The 24,409-nt window shown below is 39.2% G+C and overlaps 1 protein-coding gene across 1 annotated transcript in view; it reads right to left on the bottom strand.

Moving 5' to 3' along the window:
• Positions 1-11,867: 11,867 nt before the first annotated feature.
• meis2b (Meis homeobox 2b) overlaps positions 11,868-24,409 on the bottom strand; it is a 29,829-nt gene continuing 17,287 nt past the window's right edge. Inside the window, exons 9-13 of the mRNA XM_042390663.1 lie at positions 21,228-21,304; positions 19,132-19,190; positions 17,810-17,899; positions 16,799-16,895; positions 11,868-13,208 (exon numbers count right to left, since the gene is read on the bottom strand). Coding sequence (XP_042246597.1) covers positions 16,837-16,895; positions 17,810-17,899; positions 19,132-19,190; positions 21,228-21,304 — 285 coding nt within the window. The 3' untranslated portion in view covers positions 11,868-13,208; positions 16,799-16,836. The remainder of the gene's footprint in view (positions 13,209-16,798; positions 16,896-17,809; positions 17,900-19,131; positions 19,191-21,227; positions 21,305-24,409) is intronic.

Below are 24,409 nucleotides of genomic sequence, written 5' to 3'. Positions count from 1 at the left end.
GGAAGCTGTGCTGTAACTGAAAGGTCACAAGGTTGATGTCCACAACATGTATTAGCTGTTGTTCAGAGCAAAAGCCCAGTGTTAAAATAACACAGGGGGCTGTGTTGATGGGGGCATGCTGTGCAGTGAGACATGACATATGATCCAAGAAGTCAGTTTGAGTGACAAATTCATGAGTTAGAAAGCTTAGCAACACAAAAACACTCTACCTTTGTTCATAATACTCAGATTCTACTATTCTTGAAAGTTACCATAGTGGCATTTATTGTATCTTTCCTTACAACAATGAAAGACATAGAAATACAGTGTTCATGTTCATTGGCCACAGCAGCATCTTGCCAGTTGCTACTCTGCTTTAAAAGTTGAGCATGGTTGAACTGGATGACTCTGCGTTATTTTGCCGGAGCCCTCTGCATGGCACCCCTGCTGTGTTGCCAGACTGGCCTCATTCAAATGAATGAGAGGGCTAAGTTTTTCACATAGAACTACTGCCAGTGTTAATATAGCCTCAAAGGACAGGTTCGCAATTTTTCAAGTGTGTCTTAAAACAACAGTCAGGTGTCCATATGAACACTGAAAGAAGTTTCCTTTGCTGTAATCATTCCTCCTGTTCATACTGGGTATTAAAATATCTCCTTCAAATGTGCTTTCAATGTAAGTGATGGAGGCCAAAATCCACAGTGTGTCCACACAGTCATTTTGTCCAAAAATACATTTAAAAGTTGATGTGAAGCTTATATGAGGCTTCAGCAGTCTGAGTTAGTCATATCAAGTGGATATCTGACACATTTACAGTCTTTTTAGCATCAAATTCCCTCTTTGTGTTTCCTCAGACAGTGTTTCCCTGTTGAGCTGTGGTGGGACTTTGGCAGTAAAAAGACTGTAACGTTGAAATATATCTATTTGATTTGAGTCACTGAAGCTTCATATTAGCTTCAGATAAACTTTTAAATACATTTTTGCACAGAAGGAGGACTGTGCAAAAACCTGGATGGTATGATGATCATGTGATCAGATCCTGAGAGGAATTCAAATGGGTTTCAACACTTGTAAAAGCCCCTGAACTGTAAGAAAAACCTCCACCTTGACCCCCTTGAAATATCCATTTGTCTTTTCATCATGGAGCCGGCGACACTGTGCCTAAACAAGCCTCACATTTCAGTCCCTCAGTCTGCATTTGATTGGCCTGACAGCCTGACTGTTTGTGACAGATCCAGCCAAACACAGCGGCCTGCTAATCAAACTCGTATGTGCACTCTGAGAGTTTGGCTTCAACTCTGACCTTTAATTTTTCATTAATTTATGCTGACATACAATATCTCATTTGTCAGCACTTAGTCAAGGCACAGCATTCCACATGTGGGAGTAATTAAGTAACATGTTAGATGCTAATTTCAAACCAAATTCAGCCTACAGTATGTAAAGTATATTCTCCAAAATTAACCTCAGTCACTGAATGCAAATGTTTTGCATTTATTTTTGCAAATGAAATTTGAATACAGTTTCATTTAAAGGTGCTATACCCAAACTGGTAGCAGTTTTTTCTGATAAGACGCCCTTTAACAAGTCTTTATAAATGGTAACTTAAGGGTTTAATGATGCTTAATAAATCATTTACAAATGCTTTATGGAACAATTATAAGCCATTTTACAAATCAACTTTTGGATTGGCGGGTTACCTTCATAAAATGTGACTTATTAGAAGCACCTTTCAGACATGCACCTTTTTATGTAAATGTGATGGCAATTTAACATGGTGGTCGCATGTCTGAATGATTACCCAAATCACTTTTATGTTAAAGTCACTATTGGAATCTGATGAGGTTGCATCTGTAACATTTCTGTAACACTTCGATATAGCACAAGTCTGAGCTAATGCTATCAGATTAATCTAAAGACAACAGCAGCACAAGGTTACAAATAGTGCAACATGAAATGCTCATCTCGTTTAACTGATTAGGATTACCGTAATAAATTACCATAAAAAACCACAAAACACTGTGAATGCACCAGGCTTAAGGATCCCCTCCAGACAGGTTTCAAAAGATACTCTTTTTTCTATGTTCTTAAAATGACATCTCCTTTTTCTCCCTTATTGAAAAATCCAGAATTTATGAATATGTAAACATAAATATAAATAAATATTAGGTAAAAATAAAAGTTTAACTGCTAGACACAAGATGTCTTCTATTTCACTGAATTTTTCCCTCAAGTGTCCACTTCATGTCATTTAATAAGGTACATACTGGACCATGATTGACTGCTCTCCTGTTAGTCTATCAGCAGGTCTCAACAAGGGGAGTCACATCCACCTGCTGCATGACGCACATTTCCTTTTTTGGACATCACTCCTGGAGTTGGGGGTGTTCTCCAGAGATAAAGCTGAGCTACTGAGACACTCAGAGTGCTCCCGAGAGGCTCTCCATAACCTGTTGTTCCCCTTTTCCTTTCCACAAAGTTAAGTTGTAAAAAATAGGGAGTAAATGAAAAATGCAAAGCAATAATTACCTTTGAAGTTCCTCCCTACATGTTACACAGTATGCTGTCTCTGTGTTATGGGTGTATAAATATGTAGAGGTCTGTCTGCAGTGAGGTGATGAGTAAAGTTTTAGCTCAGTAATCAATGCAGTCATCTATGATCTGGGAGACTCCAGTTCGAGACCTGGTGTAAGGACCTCCTTCATAAGGTAATTTATTCATAAACACTTTTTTTAACACTTTAATTTTCTTTAAATTAAAAGCGTAATTAAAGCAACAACAGGATCTTTAAGCCTCTTTCCACTTTCATTCAAATACAAATATAAATACAAATACAAATAATTTTGCTGTCTCAACAAATATAGATACAAATACAAATACTAGGCTCCCTGCACTTCCCTAGTAGGTAAAGACCTTAAATGTGCCTCCTCTGTGGACCAGGTGACAAATATCACCCAAGCATTCTGGCTCTTTCAGTATTGAGCTTGTCACATCTGAATAAAACCATAAAAAAACATCTACATAATCAACACCTACTGTATGTCTTAATGACAAAAAAAGCAATTTCTGTAACAGATAGGTGAAGCCAGCAATGTTATAGATTCCATGACTGAAAAGGGCTGGAAAAAGAGAAGAGAGATAATTGATACATTCTTTCCCCTTCATTTTCTCTAGAGTATGTGCTTTGTAATTCCCAAATTAGGAATTCTGTCATTGGAGATTTATAACATTTGTTCATAAGAGGTCTAACAGGGAGCTCAACCTTTGGGGTCTGACTGACCTGTACTGTACATTTCTTTGTCTCTGACTTTTAACAAAACAAACTTATATTTGATCATCTATGGCCCCTTTACCACATAAAACATGGAATATGTTCTAATTTAGTGTAATAACAATGCTTTATGGTTATTTCTGCATTTTGTTACTTTTATCAAACATGCAAGCTCAGCTTGTGGCAAATTAAAGTTGTATATTTTTCAAAGCAGCTCAAATGTACAGTATATGCATGCCATGAGTTTATCACACATAGCCTTCTGTGTGATTATCTGGGGATAAGCCTCCCAACAGATAATAAAGCCTATAATGTCACTGTATAAACAAACTTTAATGGTAATGGATCACAGACCAATGAAATGGCACTATTGTCAAATTCTTCAAAAATATAATCTGCTAAGTTTTGAAAAATGTATAAGGTTCTTATTCATAAAAACAATATTTAAGTACATAAATAGCCTCACCCCAGATACAACCAACAAATGATCAAAAAATATAACAGCGAAGGAGTCATGGTAACTAGAGTTCCAAGGAGAACAATTTGGTCAGTCATCCTTTTCAGTAAAGGGCCCCAAATTATGGAACACCTACTGTATATTTTACTGTATACACACTTACACTCATGCATACACACACAATATCACACCTATATGTTAAAGTATACACAGAGGTGTATATACACATGGGTTAAGAAGAATAAATTAGTGACTTGCTGCTATCTCTTCTTCCTTCCGTTTATTTAGATGACTTTTGCCTTGATTTGCCATTACTCTTTACATGTTTGTTGTGGCTATGTCTGTAAATGTGCTGCTGCTGCCGTTGCCAGCCTACTTGAAAAAGGAGATACTCAATCTCAATGGAACTAACCTGGATCAATAAAAGTCAAATAAAGAAAGAATAAAAGCCTCTGAATGGAAATTAATGGACCTCTTTGGCTTGTGTGTAGACTGTCCCAGTAAACAATACAACTAGTGGTGAATTTCTCTACATGAGGAAGAGGAGGGTTGGGTTGGTGGGTGGGGGCAGCAGGGTTGGGGGTTGCAGAGATGTGCTAACTATAGTGTGAGAGGCTGTCACGCAGGCTGGACAACAGTGGCAACAGAAATGTCAGGTGAAAAACCTGGGACGACATGTGTCACTTTGATTCTGAAGCAGAGGTCGGTGCTGTAAGTTCAGTGTCCAGCATGCCTGTCCGAATCCTCCTCTGTCTCCCCTTAATCTGAAGGAAAACACTTATATCCAGTGCCAGATGGACAGAGCTGCAGGGGGAGAAGGGCCTGGCTGACAGAAAATACTGATATCATTTGTAAAACTAAGAGAATGGGACACTGAGAGCCTGGGTTAGGCAAGAATTTCTTCCATTGAGAGGACTCTGCTGTTAGATAATGCTTGATTGCCAATCACTGTCTGATGAGTTGTCAATTATAATGATTTTACTATTTACTATGTGTGCATGAATGGTTTCAATATAGGTCTGTGAAATCTGCCCATGATGAGATGGGATTTGTGAAAAGTTTTTGTTTTCTTCTCATGGTTGTGCAAAAAGAAATCTCATGTCAGAAACTGAAAGGATTCTCTCTTTGTAGAGCATAAGCATGCTCAGTAATCTTCATGGTAATCTAAGCATTAGGTTTTTCAGTTATAAGTGGAAAAGTTGGCCCAATGGTGAAGCTAAAAAACATCAAGCGTCAACAAAAACATTTTGATTCTTTCTCAGGGGATCATTATATATACCAAATTTCACTGAAGTTTGCTTATTTGTTTTCAAGATACATTGAAGTGGCATTAATTGATTTTGGGCCTCTTGGGGGCAGCCAAACAAGCTGGAAACATATCATCTGCCATTATCATTGTAAAAAGCTGTCTATTTACACATCCAGCAGTAACAGAGCAATATTAGCATTCATATGGAGTCTGAGTCCACCTGATGAATGCAAGTCCAATATCCACTCTCCTTTTAGCCTGACATTCTTTTGTTGACTTGCTGTTTCCCAGGTCAAAAGCTAAAACCAACTACATTATCCTTAGCAGAGAGCTGAAAGTAAAAGTAAAAATCTCCATAGAGCTGATGGGGACTGCAGACGCAGTAATAATTCTGTGTGGGTTCATCACTGCCAGTGACATTACAAATAGTTTTTGAGCCATTGTTAATATGAAAATATTGGTGCAACTTTAAATAGATCAAAAATATTGGTGAGGGAAAATGTACTTTACAGTTGTGCTAGATGAAAGTGCTGTATATCCACACTATGATTCAGAGCAATGTGGTCACAGTGTTACTGGAGGTGTTTGACAGACTGATCAGTCCTATCCTAAAGGTCGAATTATGGTTGATCAGAACTGGTTCTTACGATGTGTTGTCCGACTACGTCAGAAGTGTTTACAGTTGTTCTGTATGGCCACATTAGGAGGTGGAGTGAGAAGCTGGCCATCAACTGGGGAAACGAACATTGTTTAAATACAGGTATAATGGCGCATAGTAGAGAGAGAAGTTCAAACCCTGGCTCCTTTCTCACCTGTGCACAACTGGCCAATCAGTACATAAAGTGGGTGTGAATGTTGGCTCAGGGTCAGAAAGTTACAGAAATGGTGCTGCACAGCCTCCCCCAATCCACCGTCAGAAGGACAGGGGGTTTCCGAGGCTATTCGACCATCCAAAAGGCACATCTGAAGGAGTATACTGACCCCTTAATGTCCTGCATCTAGGAGGACAATAAACAGCTTTCACCAATCATTTCATGGTAATACAAAGCTGCAGATACCACTGATGAAAACTTACCTGACATACACAAACACACAATTACAGAAAATTACTTTTTTCACTAGCCTGCTGAAGTTTTAGTACTATACTAGCCTAATATGTCAGTTCAATGCATCCTAAATAGGATCTTGTAGGGCTGTAAAACTCATGTCTGGTAAACCAATCCTCTCTCTACACAGCCTAAACAGACTTTTTTTTTTCTTCTTCACTGAACCTGACCAGAGCCTAAGAAGAAGAAACAAGCTGAAAGAGGTCTGTGCCCCACTATGGTCAATAGATTGACTGTTTTAGTCAATGTGTGAAGTGTTACTGTAATGATTGTCTAAAGGAGCTATCCTGCAAGCAAATGATTCTCACCAATGAGCTGTCAGGGTAAAAAGATAGGCATCCAGCATGCACAGAGAGGTTTCACAGCAGTCTGGTCCCAGCTGGGTCTGCAAGGTTAGATTGGAGCCTGAGATGTCCTGTAGTTGATGAAAATGGTGTATATGTACTGTATGTAGAATTGCTCCCTGTAAGACAAAGCCCAGGTTTCAGCCTGATCAGAACACTTTGTTAGCAATGTTTTTTTTTTCTTTTTTTGACTTTCCTGACAAGATGACACATGTCCATAAATTGTCATCCATTCCCTAATCTTTGTGGATGTGTGCTGTGAAGTTGCACATTTTACCTTTTAATGTTCATCGTTTGTGATGTGAAAACGTAAGAGAAATAAAAATCTTGCATCCTGGTATTACTTCAGTTATAAAATGTGAAAGCACCGCAGAGCATCTCTCCTACCGGCTGCTGACAGCGCTGTCAGTGGGAGAGTCAATCACACTGAATATGCTGCCCATTGTTGGCGGACATTGTAGCCACCTAGTGGTGGTTTTGTGTATTGCTATCTGGGTTTAAGTTTAGTCCTTTGAGCTTGCCGTAGTTTTTTTAGTTTGTTCAGCGCTTGCTAGACAGTAGAGGAGAGAGCATGCTGACCACATACTGGTTTTTCTAGTTGCATGGAATTTATGCAGACATTATTTTGTTGTTAGCAGTTTGCATTTATGTATTTATGTATTTCTGTTGCCTCATGCTGTGATTATATTTTAACAATGTGATTGTAACATCCTCATTTACTGTATTTTCAGTTTTACAGTCAATAAACAGCCTCACCTTTACATCAGCTTTGCGCGTTCACTGGGAAGACTGTTCGCTCTCTGCCAAACTAGCCAGTCAGTTACACCTAGGGAGGGCAGAATACTAGATGATAGAGAGGAGATGGTAAAGATGCTGCTATGCGTGTGTTTAAACAGGAGTTTAGCTGACTTCACTGCATTTAGCACCGCAGCTGAGAGCGTTAGAGCTCGGAGCAGGAAACAGAGTCACTTCACGTCACGCTGCTGTCCTCCGCTTCCATCATGTTGTGCTGACTCATTTTGAAAGAGCAACGACCAATGGGGAAACTCCAACACTTGGCTGGTCAACCAATGGTGTAACCTCATCAGTCAGTGAGTCAGTTGTCAGTCAGTCAATGACAACCGTGGTTGCAGGGCTGGTCCATGGCCAGTCCTGCCAAAAATATGGATAATGGGTGCCTACAACACCCATACTACCATACTATTTAGTATGCCAGAAAAAGATTTATGTCCCAATACATAGTATGTCAAATGCATACTGCATTTGACATACTATGACATGTGACGTGCAATATTTTATCAATTCCAATTCCAATTTATTCATTTCCTGAACCTTAATCACGTGCTAAAAGCTGCCTAAACAGATATATGAAGACATTATCATTTGTTGCCATCAACAGATGAGTATAGCAAGTATAGAAGAACTGATGTACCAAACATCCCCATCAGCCTCCCTAGCGGCCTCTGTGCCAGCCTCTTGGCCACAATGTCAACTCTGACCTTTGACATCCTGCATGTATTGCTCCGAATAAAACTGCTGCAGAGGCCTCTTTCTACACCTGATTTTCCTTATTCCAAATTTAAACAGTGAGCATGTTCAGCCACAATCCATCCTGGGAGTAAACATCTATCCATGTCGATGAAGGCTCAAAGAGTGGACCGAGTGATTCAGAAGGAGAGGATATACATATGTCAAATTGTGTTTGACAGAGCTGACCCAGAGGTTTGGTCACGCCATGTCTCCAGACATTACCCCCATTCCTTCTACCTGCCACCAAATGCATGGTGAAGTGATCAGGGGGCACATGTAACTTGACACTTTCCAGTTGAGCATTTCCTGCCATTAGTGTAGAAGGATATTAATGGGTTGAACTGAGGAAATTTAAATGTCTGCTCATATCAGAAGGAATGTATTCATGTTGACTGGAAAACACTGAAAGAGAAAGTGTGTCATGAAATGGCAACGAAAGATATTTTCATTAATTTAGGGTTATAACTCCAGAGGCCATGATGAAGAACAAAGGAAGCAAGAAAGAAAAGCAGAAAAAAGAAAGTCAGAAAGAAAGAAAGAATCCTGTCCCAGAAGACAAGAGGTGGGGTGGTGTTGGTGCACACACAGCATGTATTAGGTAATGGGTGCAGTGATGTCAGCAGTAAATACTGTATCTGGGACAGTGGCTGTGGCTTGTTGACAGGATGAAGACATGATTGAGAAGATGAGTGTTCTGGGAAGGACTGAGCCACCAGCTTCACCAACTCTCTGCTCCCTCTCTCCTCCACTGAGGACACCTACCCTACATGCATCCATGTCTCACTACAAGCACTAAACCCTGCAGAGGTCTTGAAGCCTTTGTCAGGGCTATGTTTCTTGGCCCTTTAATTTTCAGATTTCTCAGGTTGTGTTAGTGATTGTAAAGAACTTGAATTCTGCCCCATATAGGCGAATTACAAATTCAGTGCTGCATACCCAAAGGATAAGTCTGATGATACTCTTTATGTTTTTCTTTTTGTCAGCAAATGCCCTGAAAAAACCGAAACCAACAATGAATGTATCATATTAACAAGTATTGTGTGTGCATCAAAGCCTGATATATCTTATTCCTTTGTGCCGTAGAACTCCATTGTTGTCCAAAAACTATTAAACACTGAGATCTGAGTAGGATCAAAACATTGTCCTGATTAAATTTTGTGGCTTAAAGTAGGTGTGCAGACATTACTTTTTTCATTGATGCTGCTTTCTGATAGCCTTGCACGTATGTGATATGTGTATAATTACTCTCCATTAACTCAAAAACTATAAAAACACTGTTTGCACTGGGTGACATGTTCTTCATTAGGGGCAGTGGAGGCCTTAAGGTTAGAGAAGCGAGCTTGAGACAAGAGGGTTTCCGGTTCAATCCTCTGGACCGGCAGAATATAAGTGAAAATGAAGAAGCAGCACTTGCCCCAACGTCATTACCACCACTGAGGTGCCTTAACCCCAACTACTCCAGTGGGGCTGCTCAGTGACCAGCAGATCAGACTGTGGTTGTACTGGGCAGTTTCCAGGTATGAATGTATAACTGTGTGAATGTGATCAGGTTGTGCCTGAAAAAGAGAGCATTGCTCTCAGAGAAACTCCCCTGAATAAATAAAGGTTAAAAAAAATACCATGAACACACACACACTGTAATTTATCTTGACTCAATCCCACACACACCTTCTTGCTGCCAGAAATACTCACTAGAGCACCAAATGTAGATGAATCCACCGCTGAAAATAGTCCCCAATAAATGCACTACTTCCTCTTGTTTGAGTAATGTTTCTTGAAAACTACAGCAACCAGCTGTTGTTCCTGGCACTCAACAGTGAGACTATAGTGACCTTATCAAACACTGTAATATTCTCATAATATTGCTATAATATTATCTTATAGATTTTGAATGTGTGGCATGTAATTGTGAAATGAATGCATTTTGGGTTTGTTTAAATCAGTGGTATTACTGAAGTAATCCTATAATATTACATATGAAGCTAATGAAACTACATATGGTGGTTCTTTTTTACGGTATCCCATAATATTACCATAGACTCGGAGTATATGGAGCTCGATAGGGAGACTATAATGGCCAACCGCATATTGTTCTTTTATTTGATCTTATACTATTTATTATTATGATTTCACATGCAATCACAGATACTATTATATATAAAAAATATGAGGACTCGGTATATATATATATATATATATATATATATATATATGTATATATATACACATACATACATACACACACACACACACACACACACACACACACACATATATATATATGTGTGTGTGTGTGTGTGTGTGACTCTCTTTTAATTTTATTTGTTTACTTTTTATTTCCTGCGGTCAGCTACTTTGAACTGTTTAACATTCCTGTATCATATTAATACTGCTATATGATATTCCTGCTATAGCCTACCATTATTTAAATACACTCTTCAACAGCCAGGCTGCTGTTAGGGCCAGTTTGGATATTGTACAGAGAAAAGCAGAGTTTGTGCATCATGTGATGCAGCTTTCTGCGGGAGCTCTGACCCATATTTCATACGGATCCGCGTTTGTTTCCGGCAGCCTTCAAAACGCATTTATCTTCAGCACAGTCGGCAGAACTGAACGAATTAGGCCTGTTAGAGCGCGCTCATACTGTACGCGCTTAAAGAGAAGATGCCAAAAAAAAACAAAAAAAAAACAAACACTCCACTCTTTATATGTCTTTTCACTGCTTTCCTCCCGTAAGCTACTATATATTCTATAGTTTACCTACAATATAAATATTATATTCAAAAGAAATTTTCGATATAATGGATAGAGTTACGACAAGCTGAAAACATGATTCAAGAGGAAAGTGCAGACTACTGCCGTTTTTACAATCTAATTATGAAGTGGAATGTGTTTTGAAACAGAGCAGAAAACAGAAAGCAGTGTGCAGTATGGTGAAATCCAGTGCAACACGCCTGTAATAGCTTTTTATTTTAGCTGAGACTGCTAGAGTTGGTTCATACAGTATATGTGGTGTTGTATTGGAGTGCGTTGGATTTTATTTTTCGTATTTTAGCCTTAGGGAAATAATGGCCGCATGGAGACAATTATTGTTTGGTTTTTTTTTATCATTATTTATCATAACATTTTACTATCTAAAGAGCCAAGGTGTAATAGATTTGAAACATGCAGACACGACAGAGAGGCCCGCAGCTCAGACTCATCTGGCCATTAACACGCTCGTTCTGACCTTATAGCGATGAGGCTGTTTAAAGCAGTAATTAATTGTTTTTTTTTTTTTTTAGAAGTGACAGTTAAAAAGGTGAATATGGCTGAAATAAATGGAGAGAGGCTGTTTTATTTGAGGACAGCGTGACAGCACCTGCCGGCAAAAAAACATCTTTATCAGACAAATTGTCATCCCTTCAGTTCCAGCAAAATATCTCATGACGAATGAAATAATAATAATAATAATAATAATAATAATAATAATAATAATAATAATAAACCAATGGCATAATAATTTATTTCGATTGTTGCCGACTAAAATGGGTATTTATCAATAATCATGAGGGCACAAGCCTTCTGCAGCTCTCCAACAGTCTCTCTGGCTGATGCTTTGCTTTCCTCGTCAATACAAACCGCAGAGGATAGTTAGAGGCTGACAGTGATAAATGAGCCCCTCTGTGCTCCAGCCATCTTATTTATTTATTTATTTATTTATTTGTATTTTTCTTCCCGTAATGCAGGAGCAGACGAGGAGCGCTGGAACATGTTGGAAACAGAAAGTGAAAATTAAAAAAAAAAAAAAATCATCAGCATTTCATTGAAAACGAAGGAATTTATTCCGTTTTATAGGAAACAATGTAACTCAACCACTATTTTCCACCCCCCCCCCCCCCCCCCCCCCCCATTTCTCTACATATTTCTCTTTCACTGTCACTCTCACACTCACACACGCACATCATGCAAACCACTCAGCAGTACAGCCGACACAAATACAAACATTTAGTGAAAGCTGCCTGCCGCTGCAGCCTCCGAGTTCACTCTGGATTTTCTTGAATTTGGGAGCCGGACCATCCATCATCCCTGTCACCATCAATCCAATAACGCAAGACAACTGCAATCCCGTCTCATATTGAACCAAAGCTGGCTACGTGACCTGCTCCAACAACTAATGTTGTTGCTTAAACCATTTTCTCCAACGCCTACACATGATGACCTGTCTCCATTTTAAAAACACGAGCCAGCGGCAGGAAACATCAAGGCCTCCCGATCTCCTTCACATGAAACACTCTGCTGCATCCTTGTGTGTTTTTTTTTTTCCTCAATTAAGTCTTTATTTTCGTTTTAGTGCAGACTTCTTCTCTGTGTTTTGGTGCTATAAAACTATTTAAAACATTGTCAAAAATGGAACTCAATCTGCCATGATCAAGTCTTTTCAGTTCCACACAGAGTAAAACAGAAGAAAGAAATGCAATGCACGGAAAATAGAAACGAGCATCCAAAGATTTTTTTTTTTTTTTTCTTAAAAAAAAATCTTGGTTTTTACTTGGGATTCTTTTAAAACATGTCAGTGGTAAAAGCTCACTCTAACTTCTAGTGATCACAAGCGCAAACATGGACAGAAACAGCCAAATAAAGAGCACAAATCTATACAGCACAACAATTAAAACTCTCACTGAGTCCTCATATTTTTTTAAAAAGATATTCCACAGTGTTTTTGTTTTGTACAATAAAGCGTGTGTGTGTGTGTGTGTGTGTGTGTGTGTGTGTGTGTGTGTGTGTGTTTCTTTGTACATTTTTTTTTCCGAGAGGGGATGGAGATATTTCGGATTTTGGGGGGTAAAGCTTTATTTAAAAAAAAAAAAAAAAAAAGAGAGAGAGAGAGAGAAGAAAGTTGTCATCCCCGTGGTCCGCCGTTGTAGAAAAATAAATAAATAATTTAAAATGAAGTGGAGGAGATGTGTCAGACCGCTTCTCTCCTTTATGAAGTCCTTGGTCTTTCTATTTTCCCGTGCAGCCTCCTCAGCTCACACCCAGTCAGTCTCTCTCTGTTCAGTTTCACAGCTCAGTTTAAAGTCAAAGTACTTGGGCGGCCTCCGGTGCAGAGGGTTAGGCGTTTCCATGGTGATGCTCTACACGCGCTCATCGTGCAGGCTCGGGGGCCGATGTGAGGTGGAAGTGGTCAGGTGGGTGTACGGTCAGGTGGGTGTGACGGCGGCTGCAGCGGCAGCTCCAGTACTGAGCTCCACAGCCAGATGAAGAAGATCCCTGAGCCAACCATGGAGGCCTGGAGACAGACAGAGGACGGAGGGTTAGGACAGACACGTCCAGGGGCCCCTAGCAGAGCTTATCTGGCTCCCACACACGCCAAAATTACAACACTGAATTTTGTTGAGTGGACCTTTAGTTCAATACAAATACAAAATTCAGTAACTCTGTATCTCCAAAATGTCAACTTTCATGAGCTAAGACAAACAACCATGTTAGATGTGACAATTCATATTCCAGACATTTTGACATTTTTTAAAAATGGTTTATTTAGCTAAAGAAGTAGCAGTTTAAGAGGGTATCCTGGTGGCCGAGGAGGTAAGACGCCCACCATGAACAGCAAAGTCCCGGGTTCCTGTTGTCGCAAGTCATTCCCTGTGTCTCTCTCTCCCTCTCTCTCTCTCTCTCTCTCTGTCTCTCTCCCTCCCTCTCCCCTCGTCTCATCTCTCTACTGCCGTCCGAAGGCATCAAATATCCTTACCATACACTGAACATAGCCTACACACATTGGAAATTTTGTCAATCCATAGATTTATCTGAAAATTTCAAAATCACCAAGTTTGGAGATAGGTGGTTTTCTTTGGACAGTAATAAGAGGCAAATCAAATAAAAACGATTTAAATCGTCCATCCAGCCTTATTGTAAGTTTTTGGGACAAATTTAAATACATCCAAATTAAACAGTTGATGTACAATGTTTATCATCTACACTCAAATCAGAGTTGTTTTTTTTTTTGAGTGATGTCATGAAAAATCGAATCTGTCACCACAAGGGACTTAATTGAGCCTGTATCTTTGCTTAGATAAGCAAGATGTAACACATAAAACAAGGCCATATTTTTGTATAATATTCTTAATTTCAGTAATGTGACACTGAAGGATGACAGTAAAGAATGATGACTTTACTTTCAATTTTGACTATAAGTGGAAGGAACCACCGTACACGGTCATGTCATATTTAAGAAGACGATTCCATCAAGAGATCAAGTATGAAGCTGAAACTTTTTTCAAAAATATGAAGTATATAAACTGGATGCATAACTTAAGTTTTTCCTCTTGACTAATGAGGGTAAAGCCTAACTGTTTTACTTATTTATTGTTTAATTTAATTATTTGCTGTTGGGTGAGTGATGTGGGAAAATCTTTGTTCCACGTCTCCTTCTTTGCTGATGAATTTAACTCACTGATTGAAAATATTTACCCCTTTAGTTTGATAGAAAAATATAACTTAAGGTCTACTTACTTGCTTTTTCTGGAGCTTTTAACTGAATGTGGGATACATAAGTTACGTCTGTCAAACTGTTTCCAAGCTAAAGAATGAGCTTTGATGCTCATTTTGACTTTAAGCTTTGAATTACAATCTCAAAATATTTGTTTCCCTCTATGATTATTTTTTTTTAGAACAAAATTATTAATGAAAGTCTTTTTCCTCTCCATTGTATTTCATTTCCTTCCACATATTCTCTAACAAACATGTAAACCTCACATGTGCAGTATATAATAAAGCATATGGTGGAGCCAGCTGTATTGTGCAGCAGAGAGGAACATAAAATAGTGCAGATTCAGTCATGTATTCCATAATGGCTAAATGTTATGGGTCAGGCTTTATCGTGCATGGAAAACCCTCATATTACTCCAAACACTGCTCTCTTCCTTCCTGCAGTCCTAGGGAAATTTACTGCCGCAGTCAGCATACGCTCTCGCCACAGATCAAATTAGGGGAGGCAAAAACACCCAGCTCTATTGAGCTATTACTGTAACTAGTCAATGATCATTCAATGAGAAATAATTAGATTAAACACTCTCCAAAAATATGTAGCTGGCATTTATTCAGGTTGAGAGCCTGATGTCTCTATGTAGATCTAGACTTATGTTTTTTATTTATTTTTTTTTTAGATGAAGCGTCACTATCTGGTTTTTGAACTTCATTAACAAAGCTGGGAGAATTATCAGACAAGGAAGAGGGGGCTGTGTTGGCGAAAATTGGCCGTGGTGAAAAAAAAATGAAGCAAATGCAGCTCCTATTTACATATAAAGAGCTCTATTAATCAAGGTAAGTGTCATTACAGCGTGGCTCATTGAGCAGTGGAGAGTGGGTGTTAAATAAAATTCTCTGTGCTCGGGTGCCTCCGGCAGGCGATATGTCTTGATTTGAGAACTGTCAGCAGTGGTGGGGAGCTGATAGAGGCTGCAGGAGGGGGGAGTTTTTACCCCGATTCTTAATCAGATTGCAGGGTGAGGAGAGATGGAGGAAAAGAAAAATGGAGGAAGAGGGAGATAGAGTGATGGAGGGGGAATAGAGGAAGTAGTGTGCCGATAGAGTGATAGAGCGGAGTGTGTTTACGGCACGCTGAATTTATTTAAGCGAGCTACAGACAGATTTTAACTCACGCAGAGAGATTTTTTTGTTTGTCTATTTATTATTTTACTTCAAATAAAGTCCAAGCAGCACACAGCTGACTATAAAATTATTTTATGCTTCCAGGTAACATAATCTTAACTTTATTCCAAATGACTAAAAAACATCAAATGTATGTGTCCTCTGCCTGAACATCATTCATAGCATCATAGTGGTGCTTTTGCATATCTTATTTCAGATAGAGTCTCATCTATGAAGGTTACAGTTTATTACCAACAGTGTCTTATTTTTACAATTATTATTATTTTCCAAATGACTTAGAGTCAGGCACATCTGGCTGTAGATGTTTTGACTGAGTCATATTGCTTCTGTTTGATCCCTGATGTTGATGACTTGCAACCAATACCGATTAATATTTTTAATTTTTTATGATTCTGTCATTTATTCTTTATTTTCATTGTAAATTGTTATATGTTTTTTTATGACTGCAACCCTGTTATTTGTGCTGCTGCCTGTCTTAGCGAGGACGTTCTTGTAAAAGAGATTTCTAATGTCAATATAGACCCTTCCTGGTTAAATAAAGGTTAAATAATAAATGAATAAATAAATACATGAATAATGTTGTCCCATTGTTTCTATCAGTTATAACACTGTATCAATGCCATAGCAAGAAAATCTACTGAGGTAATTAGTCCAAGTTCCCATAATGCAGCCCCTCCCCCCACTGAAAATTCAACCAAACACCAAAAAGTCCAAAAGGTTGCTAAAACTTCCCAATTCCCAGAAAAAAGTGACTCCTCAGCGGTAAATACTGTCCTGCATCATACTCATATGATCATATTGGTACAACAAAGTGTGATAGGTGAAGAAACACAAACAGTCACACAGATTGTACGCTAACCAACAGTTTATCCAGATGATCTAAACCACTTCATTTGGGGGTCAAACTGACAGTGAGGGAACCTGAAATGTCTATAAATGTCGATTTTAATGCTGAATAGCAGTGCACTCACAAGCTATGTTGTCTTGACAGTGCTAACACTGATATTGTGAAGAGGTATATGGGTCTTGCATTAATATAACTATGAAAATCAATTTGAAGTTTTCCAGTGGAGATTAGATTGGTAAGGAAGGGAATGGGTGGAATAGTGAGATGAGTGAAAGCAGTGGAGTGCAAATGAGTGGGGGGAAAGGTGGAGTTTGTTCCAAATGAAGAGAGACAAAGACTGCAGTACAACCACTACTACTTACTTCACCCTGTTGTTCAGGCTCGCCTCAGTGGAGTGGATTTACATGTAGTGCCACTGCCCATCCATACCCATATTCATACCCATGCCACCCATCGGCCCTGGAACAATGAGTAAGACCACTGTTAAATCCTACAACATGACAGACACTCCATAGTTTCACAGAGATCATTGATGCACAAAGGAACACAAAGAATAAAAGTGTCCTATCATATGTTGTATCAAGTGTCGTATCAAATACTAGCAATACAAAGTGATTTTCATTTAGTTATTGAGGTATCTTGTGAACATTTCTTGTATGTAAGAAAATATTTAACATCTAACTCATTATTTAAAGTGACAGTTTCATCTCTTAGTGTCCACTACAGAAAGAGTTCCAGGATATGTGTGTATAGCCTTGCTTAGCACAAAGTAGGGAGGAAACTGCGAGCCTAACTCCATCACAAGTGGCAAAATACAAATGATCTGATTCAGAATCAGACTCCTCTCATCTGAGTCACCAAGAGAATTTCAGAAATGTCAGACTGTTCCTTCAATTGATGCTGTGTGGTCAGAGAGTGGCCACAAAATTCAAAAAGTTCACGTTGATTTAACAGATGTCTTTTTAATACATTTTTAATACACAACACACACAACACAGCTGCTTTGGCAGCAGAAATAATCTCACTGGTTAAGTTCAAACTTCATTCTGGAGGTATGGAGGAGGTATCGGGGGTGGAGAAGCCCCATGCCTGTGATGGAGCTGGTTATTGCTTATGTGCAATTGTGCAGTTAAAATTGATTAAATTGCCCTGTATGGAACATTATCGGTTGTCACTCTGTGTGAACACTATTAACCCTCCTGATCTTCTCTACCCAGAGGAGGTTGTTATTCCACTTTTCTTAAAGACAATTGGCCCAAAACACATCAATCAGAGCATAAGTTGTTGGCTTTAAAAGAAGAATCTGTTGATAGGAACTCAGCTGACCACAATCAGAAAGGCTTGTTTAATGTAGATGTAGAGAGATTGCTCACCTCCAGGTCGGAGACCCATGTGCTGCTGCCCATCAAGGACAAAGCCTCCCATTGGCTGGCCATCTGGACTGTAAGCTGTACCCTGACTCACTGAGAGAGGAGAGGAGAAACCAGACTGTCAGATTGACCCACGCAGAGCACATCTATCACTCTGCTTCAGACTGAAACACTGATTTCACAATGAAAAGTCAGCTCAGTCTTAGGACTGGCTCCTCTGTTTTCACACTGCCCTTTAAGGGAAAATTCACTGTTGTGAATATGATGATTTCTCAAAACTAGGTCACCTACATAGTAGAAATGTGAAATTATTTTTGAAATTGGTGCCCTATGATTAGAGAAAACTGAGAAAAAGGCAGAAGATTCCCCATATCGTTCTCAAGGGGGAATCCTACAACAACCAGAATGCATTCTGCATGGTCCGGTCCAATAAGACTGACTGACTCTACTGGCGTGTTAACAGCCAGCAGAGCAGGGCCTGAGCAGTGTTATATCTCTACTGAGGCTTATTTTCATTACAGAATGTTTTTCCTCATCAGTCTGAATATATTGTAACGGTGTACGAGGATCATAAAAGAAATAGCACGCTGGAGTCAGTTATGTCAATCATTGCAAACTTACCAAAAGCTGCACTTTTGCACACAAGCCAGAGCAGCTGATGGACAGTCAAAACACCTTCGAGTCTGATGTCTCTATTTGAGCTTGTTTTGGGATGTTGGGTTGGGTGAACAGGTGAAAAACTGCAACTAAAAACCATTTCTTTTACCGATTTATGACGACGAGGAGCTGGACCCCGGATTATACTGATTAATAAAAGTTATTAACACAGTCACTGTTCACTGTTCTGTAATCAGAGTTAAAGTCTGATATAATATATATAATATATATAGTTTTCTGTTCTGTCTCCATTCTCTTTGACAATTGTCACCGGTCGATGCTGCAAAGCTACCCCAGCTGCAGCGCCTGTCTTTCGACTGTCACTGTAACATCCCTCTGGTGGTTGCTTCCTCCTCCACACTGTTGTGTCTGATTCCACAGCGCAATATTCAGCCTTGTATCATGAAACTAGTTTTCTTCCAAATATGCTGATATTTTAAAATATTGGGAGAGTATGTGGGAAATGTATTTTGTAGTCTAAGGCAGATCTCCAAAGTCTGCCGGATGACACGTTTTGTATCAACCAGCGTACTTTGGCCAGTAAATTGTAATGATACAATGCTGGTTGAAAATCAGCAAAGTTTCCCTTTAACCTGTCCCCTCCACCTGTTCTATTGCATGGAATTTAGTATTTATTACACTGAACACTGAATGAACTGCAGCTTTACCTGCTCTGTTGGACTGGTCGATCATAGGCTGGACTATTCTCCTCCTCGCATTGATAAACCTGGAAAACAGAACAATATAATGAGATTTTACAATTTGATTGGAGATAAAACATTTAAGAAAAAACAAATTCTTACAAGCTTACAGATGTAAGTCAAATTGAGCATGCAGGTTCATACTTGACCATCATCTGTAAAAAAAATCTAAACTCAAGGTTGACATAATTGCTTTGGACTGTATCTCACAGTCTTCTTTAACTACATTTTATCATGTGACCTTAGTATCACAGATATCACAATACTTATCACAGAGATTTTAACATCTTTAATCTATGATCTGTCAGTATGTCAACAATCAACAAGATCACTATTAGTCAAAGTAGAAATTCTCCTTTATTCTGAAATTCCTGAGAAGAATCGCCTTCCAACCTTCTGTTAAAGAAAATACATTTAGATGCTTTAGATTAGGAAATATTTGTCTTACATTTTAAGAGGTCTTTTTAAAATGTGTGTCCTTGCTCTGCCCTGTACTGTCCTGTCTTTGACTAGTCTACTTGTAATTATTAAAAAACATTCATCCCCTAAAACATTTAAAAAATATTTAATGAATTCATTTCCAAAAATTGTCAATTTCATCTGGCAGCTTTTGAAGAACTGGAGCCCCACTGTATGTCTTCAGGGTTTTGACTAATAATCTAGTTTATTCCTGTTGACATAATCTGGGGTATTTGGAGAAAGTCACATAGCTTAAAAAATCTATTGATTTAGGATTAGCCCTGTAGCCTCAGGCTGTAATAAGGCTAACTGCTTTGCCAATGTTTTGCCATTGATACATACACCAAACAGACAGTACAGTGAGTTTGCAAGCTTTGATATCTGTATCGGATAGAGCCTTGACTAAAGCCCATGGTCGTCTTTACTTGTGGATTAGAGGTGGGCAGCTGTGTAATTAGGTCTGTTGGAGACCTGATACACTTAAAAGCAGACTCTTTGGTGGATTTTAGAGAGGGATTAGAGCGGCAAAGCAATGTCATCTCAATTAATCCAAACCTGAACCCTTTGCAAGCTGCCAGTAAAATGACATGCAGAACTGTATCATCTGAAACTAAATCCAGAATGTGTGATTGTTTGATTGGACCTATCTCCAGTTAAGCTGTCTACAAAGGCAGCTCTGCCTGAACACACTTTAATCCATCATGTCATACATGTAAAATGAGGCTGTGAGGAAGAGGTGGGATATGATTCATGTTTTACAGTCTTACGGTGTCACCATAGTACATGTTTTAGGCATGCCATTCAAAAAAAATATTAATCCAACAGTCACTTACAAGGTTTCAACCACATATCACTGTCTTCCTCAGTTATGATACATATACAGTATGCAGTATAAGCACTGGAAAAAGCTAGTATGTGGACCTTAAGTTAAGATTTGACAAAGAAATGACAAACTGTTGGCATGTTAGTGGCAAGACAATAACATATATGAAAAAGACAAACAACATTTATGCACTTTGAAATGTTTTCAACTTTCAACAAGGAATTTTTTAATTTACTGAAATCTCATGCCTATTAATAATTAAGCAAAATGGCTATGTTACTAGAATTGTCTTACTCCTGGTTCCCATGAGGGTTCCCATCATACTCTGGGTGATATGTTTCAACGGAGACAGTCATTTAGATGTGGCCTTCACTTGAGCCTTGTTTGTTTTTTTTGTTTTTTTTACCTAATATTCTTTACATAATGTCAAATCTGTACCATGAAAGCTCATGTTGCATTGGCTAATATCAGGTCCTATATCCACTGTAACCATGGATGTACAGTACAGGAAAAAATCACTGAATTACTGCCGATACTGAAGAAAAAAGACTCTTGTAGACAAACTAACATCCTGAGATGAAGAAAGAATGTGTACTTATATTCAAAGTCACAGTACAAAACACATATCACAAAAACAAAGACACAGATTGTGTGTGTGTGTGTGTGTGTGTGTGTGTGTGTGTGTGTGTGTGTGTGTGTGCATGCCTGAGTGGATGTGATATCAGTCAGATGTTATGCGACACCGCAGATGATGCACAGAGTTGGTTTTAGAGTGACTTACCAGTTGTTCACTTGGAGGATGGTGAGGCCCGTGTCTTGTGCTAGCTGCTTTTTCTGTTCCTCTGATGGGTACGGGTGCTGTGAGTGACAAAAAGATTTTAAAAATATAAAATGAAATGAAATGAAATAAATGTCAAGTCTTCAGCCAAAAACAGCTTGCATTCATTTTGGGACCTCCATGTCTACAGCTGATCTGCCCTTAAGTGCAGGCTCTTGTACTTCAAGGAAAAACTCACAAAGTGTAATCATATTCGTGCCAGTCTCTGCCATGTACAGTAATTCCTGGAAGTGACTGCACTCTGAAAAATTTGAGGCTGACCACGCTTTGGCCCCCTGAACACTTCAGGCTAAAAGCGCGTGGCATTGTGTGACAGTATTTGACATTATTTGACATTGCTTGACAAATGATCGGGTGGGATATAAAGAAGCACAATAGAGGCTTTTGTTTGAGGCCCCGGTAAGGCCAGGCCCCCAACCCCTCCCCACCTCACTCCATCCCCCTGTTCTCCGGACCCAGTCCCTCTGCTGGCTCTGTGTGTGTGTGTATGACAGAGGGAGGAGGGCGGCAGATGGTAGACAGAGGTGACCCGTGTACTGGGAGCAGGGTCGCGGGCCAGTCGCCATTCTGCGGCTGTCAGGCAAGCAGCCGCCTCCTGTGGTCATCAGTGAAGGATGAGCTTCCAAACACTTCATTTTTAAATTCCCTTTCAGGCTAAGTACACAGACACACACACACACACACACACACACACACATATATTGTCACACTTGTATATGGAGACAAACAAAAGCATACAAAAAGCATGAATACACAGCGCAAATGTAAGCACACACACTGTACCATAAAGCAGGAAATAGTGCATTTGTTGGGGACTATTTTCAGTGGCACATGTTGGATTCTTGTTGGGTCTTTTAATGGGATTTGTTGACAATAAGAAAAAAAAACATTACAAACAGACGTATCCTTTAAGGAAAAACACACAGTATCTCTGCCATTATGTTCATTTTTGCAGACCTTAATCTTTGCATTTTTTCTTGTGAAATACCTCTTCAAAACTCTAACATTATTAAATTAACCAATCTGTGAAGGGGAAATCCCTCTTTGTTTGCACTGGTCACCACTCATACACATACATGCAACCTATTGCAAGGGGTCACATGTCGACATAGCTTCACCTTCACTACAAACTCATATGCCACAAAGGTTGGAGACCACTGCTGTGCAGTACCAACACTCATACATGCACATACACACATATACATGATGTGCACCAGAGGGAGTCGTATTTTGATTCAGTAATTGATTACTCAAACAAAACCATTTATTGACCCCTGTTTTATTGAATACAATTTTGAATCCCTGAATGCAAAGATCAATAATTTATAAAAAAAAATAAAACTGCACCAAATAAAATCCATTCAACTCTTGACTTTACATCATCAGTCTATACTTATGAAGTTGCATTTTTTTTCACATTTTCCTATAGTTTTTGTCATGTCCTGCTCCACTTCCTAGGTCATGTTTTCATGTTTTCTTATTTCATGCATTTCCTGTTTTATTTTGTAATCACTAATTCTCCCTCTTGTTTTAGTTTCACTTCCTGCCCTTTTGCACCTGTATCTCATTGTCTCCCCTCTCCTAGTGTATTTATCTGTGTCTTTCCTTTCCCTTGTGCCGGTTCGTCTTCCCTCCCTGTGACAAGAGTTCCAGCCTTTCCAAGTGTACGTTTGCTGAGTGTATTACTTTAGCCTAGTTTTTGACCTTGCCTCAGCCTACTCCTTTGTCTGCTTGTGTTTGACTGCCTTCTCATGTATTGACCCTTTTGCCCAAGTAAAGAGACTTTTAATTTTGAAAACTGTTTTTGTGTCTGAGTCGCACATTTGAGTCCTTGCCTTGTGGTACTTAGTTCTTGTCAGTTTCTCACTAACCTCTTTGAACCTTTGCTCCATCTTCACTCCACATTCACAGGCTTATGGCATATTTACAACAGGTATTATCTAGGCATGCTATATATAGGGATTTTTGTGTGTGTGTGTTTACATATACACTAGGATACTCAGAAATGCCATCGGTTGGTGTGAGTGGCACTACATACAGGACAGTTTATTTGAATTTTTTAAAAAAGTTGTTTGGGTTTACGGCCACAGGTTTTCAATGAACATCAAGTATATTTATATGAATGAATAGAGGGGACTGTCAGTGTTCCAGGCTCTGAGTTTTGGCACTGCAGTACCCACTTTGCTTTGGTTGATGTAAACAGGAAGTTTAATGTTGCTATGGAGTCGAGGAGTTAGCTATCTCAGCCCAGTTTTGTCTCAATTAGATTCAAAGGGTGTAATAATTTCTAAACAGATTTATTGACATTCATCTGAAGTGGACCAGAGAAATTGCTATGAAAAAGCACGTTGTGTTGATTCCAGCAGTATGTGTATGACATGTGTGTAAAGATTTGACTGAATTATGATCCTGAGGAAAAGGGGTGAGACTTTGATGTATAATGTGTTAACTGGTTGCTATGGGTAAACCTGCTGTAGGGTCAAAACATTGGACCAGAAAATCAGAATGATTTGTTCTTCTAATTAGACGATGGAATATTCAGTGGAATTTTTAACATAATTAATGTGCCTCATGAGTGTCACTCAGAATATGAACAGATAATTAAATTCTTTGTCTCAACTGAAAAAATGATAAAGCCTCAGTTGTACATGTGTGACACGACACTTGTGACCTACAGTGGATTCCAGGTTTTGCTCCCAAAACTCAAACTTTGGCATCAGTCTTTGAATGTGGATTAATGCAAGGTTGCATGGAAACCACCAGTTACGGCCACACTAATGGGACGATAATGAATAATATAATGAATCGAAACTTTTCACAGCTGCTTTCTCTATAGCTTCCTCACAAGGGGATCTTTTAAGGTTCTTCAGAATGGACGACAAAAGCAGGAGGCTACGACTAACGGTGGAGAGAATCCCCCCCAATGGTCTTCCAACCGCGGGCCTCACACCGCAACGTCTGACAAAACATAATCCCGCTCCTTTCACACCCTCAACGACTGATGAATGCTTGATCGCTTGGGTGTTGCAATAGGCCTTTCAGAGGCCAAAGTCCCCTTGCACACTTTTCATAGGCACATCCTGCCATGGCAAACACTTGTGCTTAACAAATTAGGCCTGAAAGGG

Source organism: Thunnus maccoyii, chromosome 17 (assembly GCF_910596095.1).
Source record: "Thunnus maccoyii chromosome 17, fThuMac1.1, whole genome shotgun sequence".
In the NCBI taxonomy this organism is placed as follows: Eukaryota; Metazoa; Chordata; class Actinopteri; order Scombriformes; family Scombridae; genus Thunnus; species Thunnus maccoyii.
The sequence above is the reverse complement of the archived record's forward strand: the minus strand, read 5'-3'. Positions and strand labels throughout refer to the sequence as shown.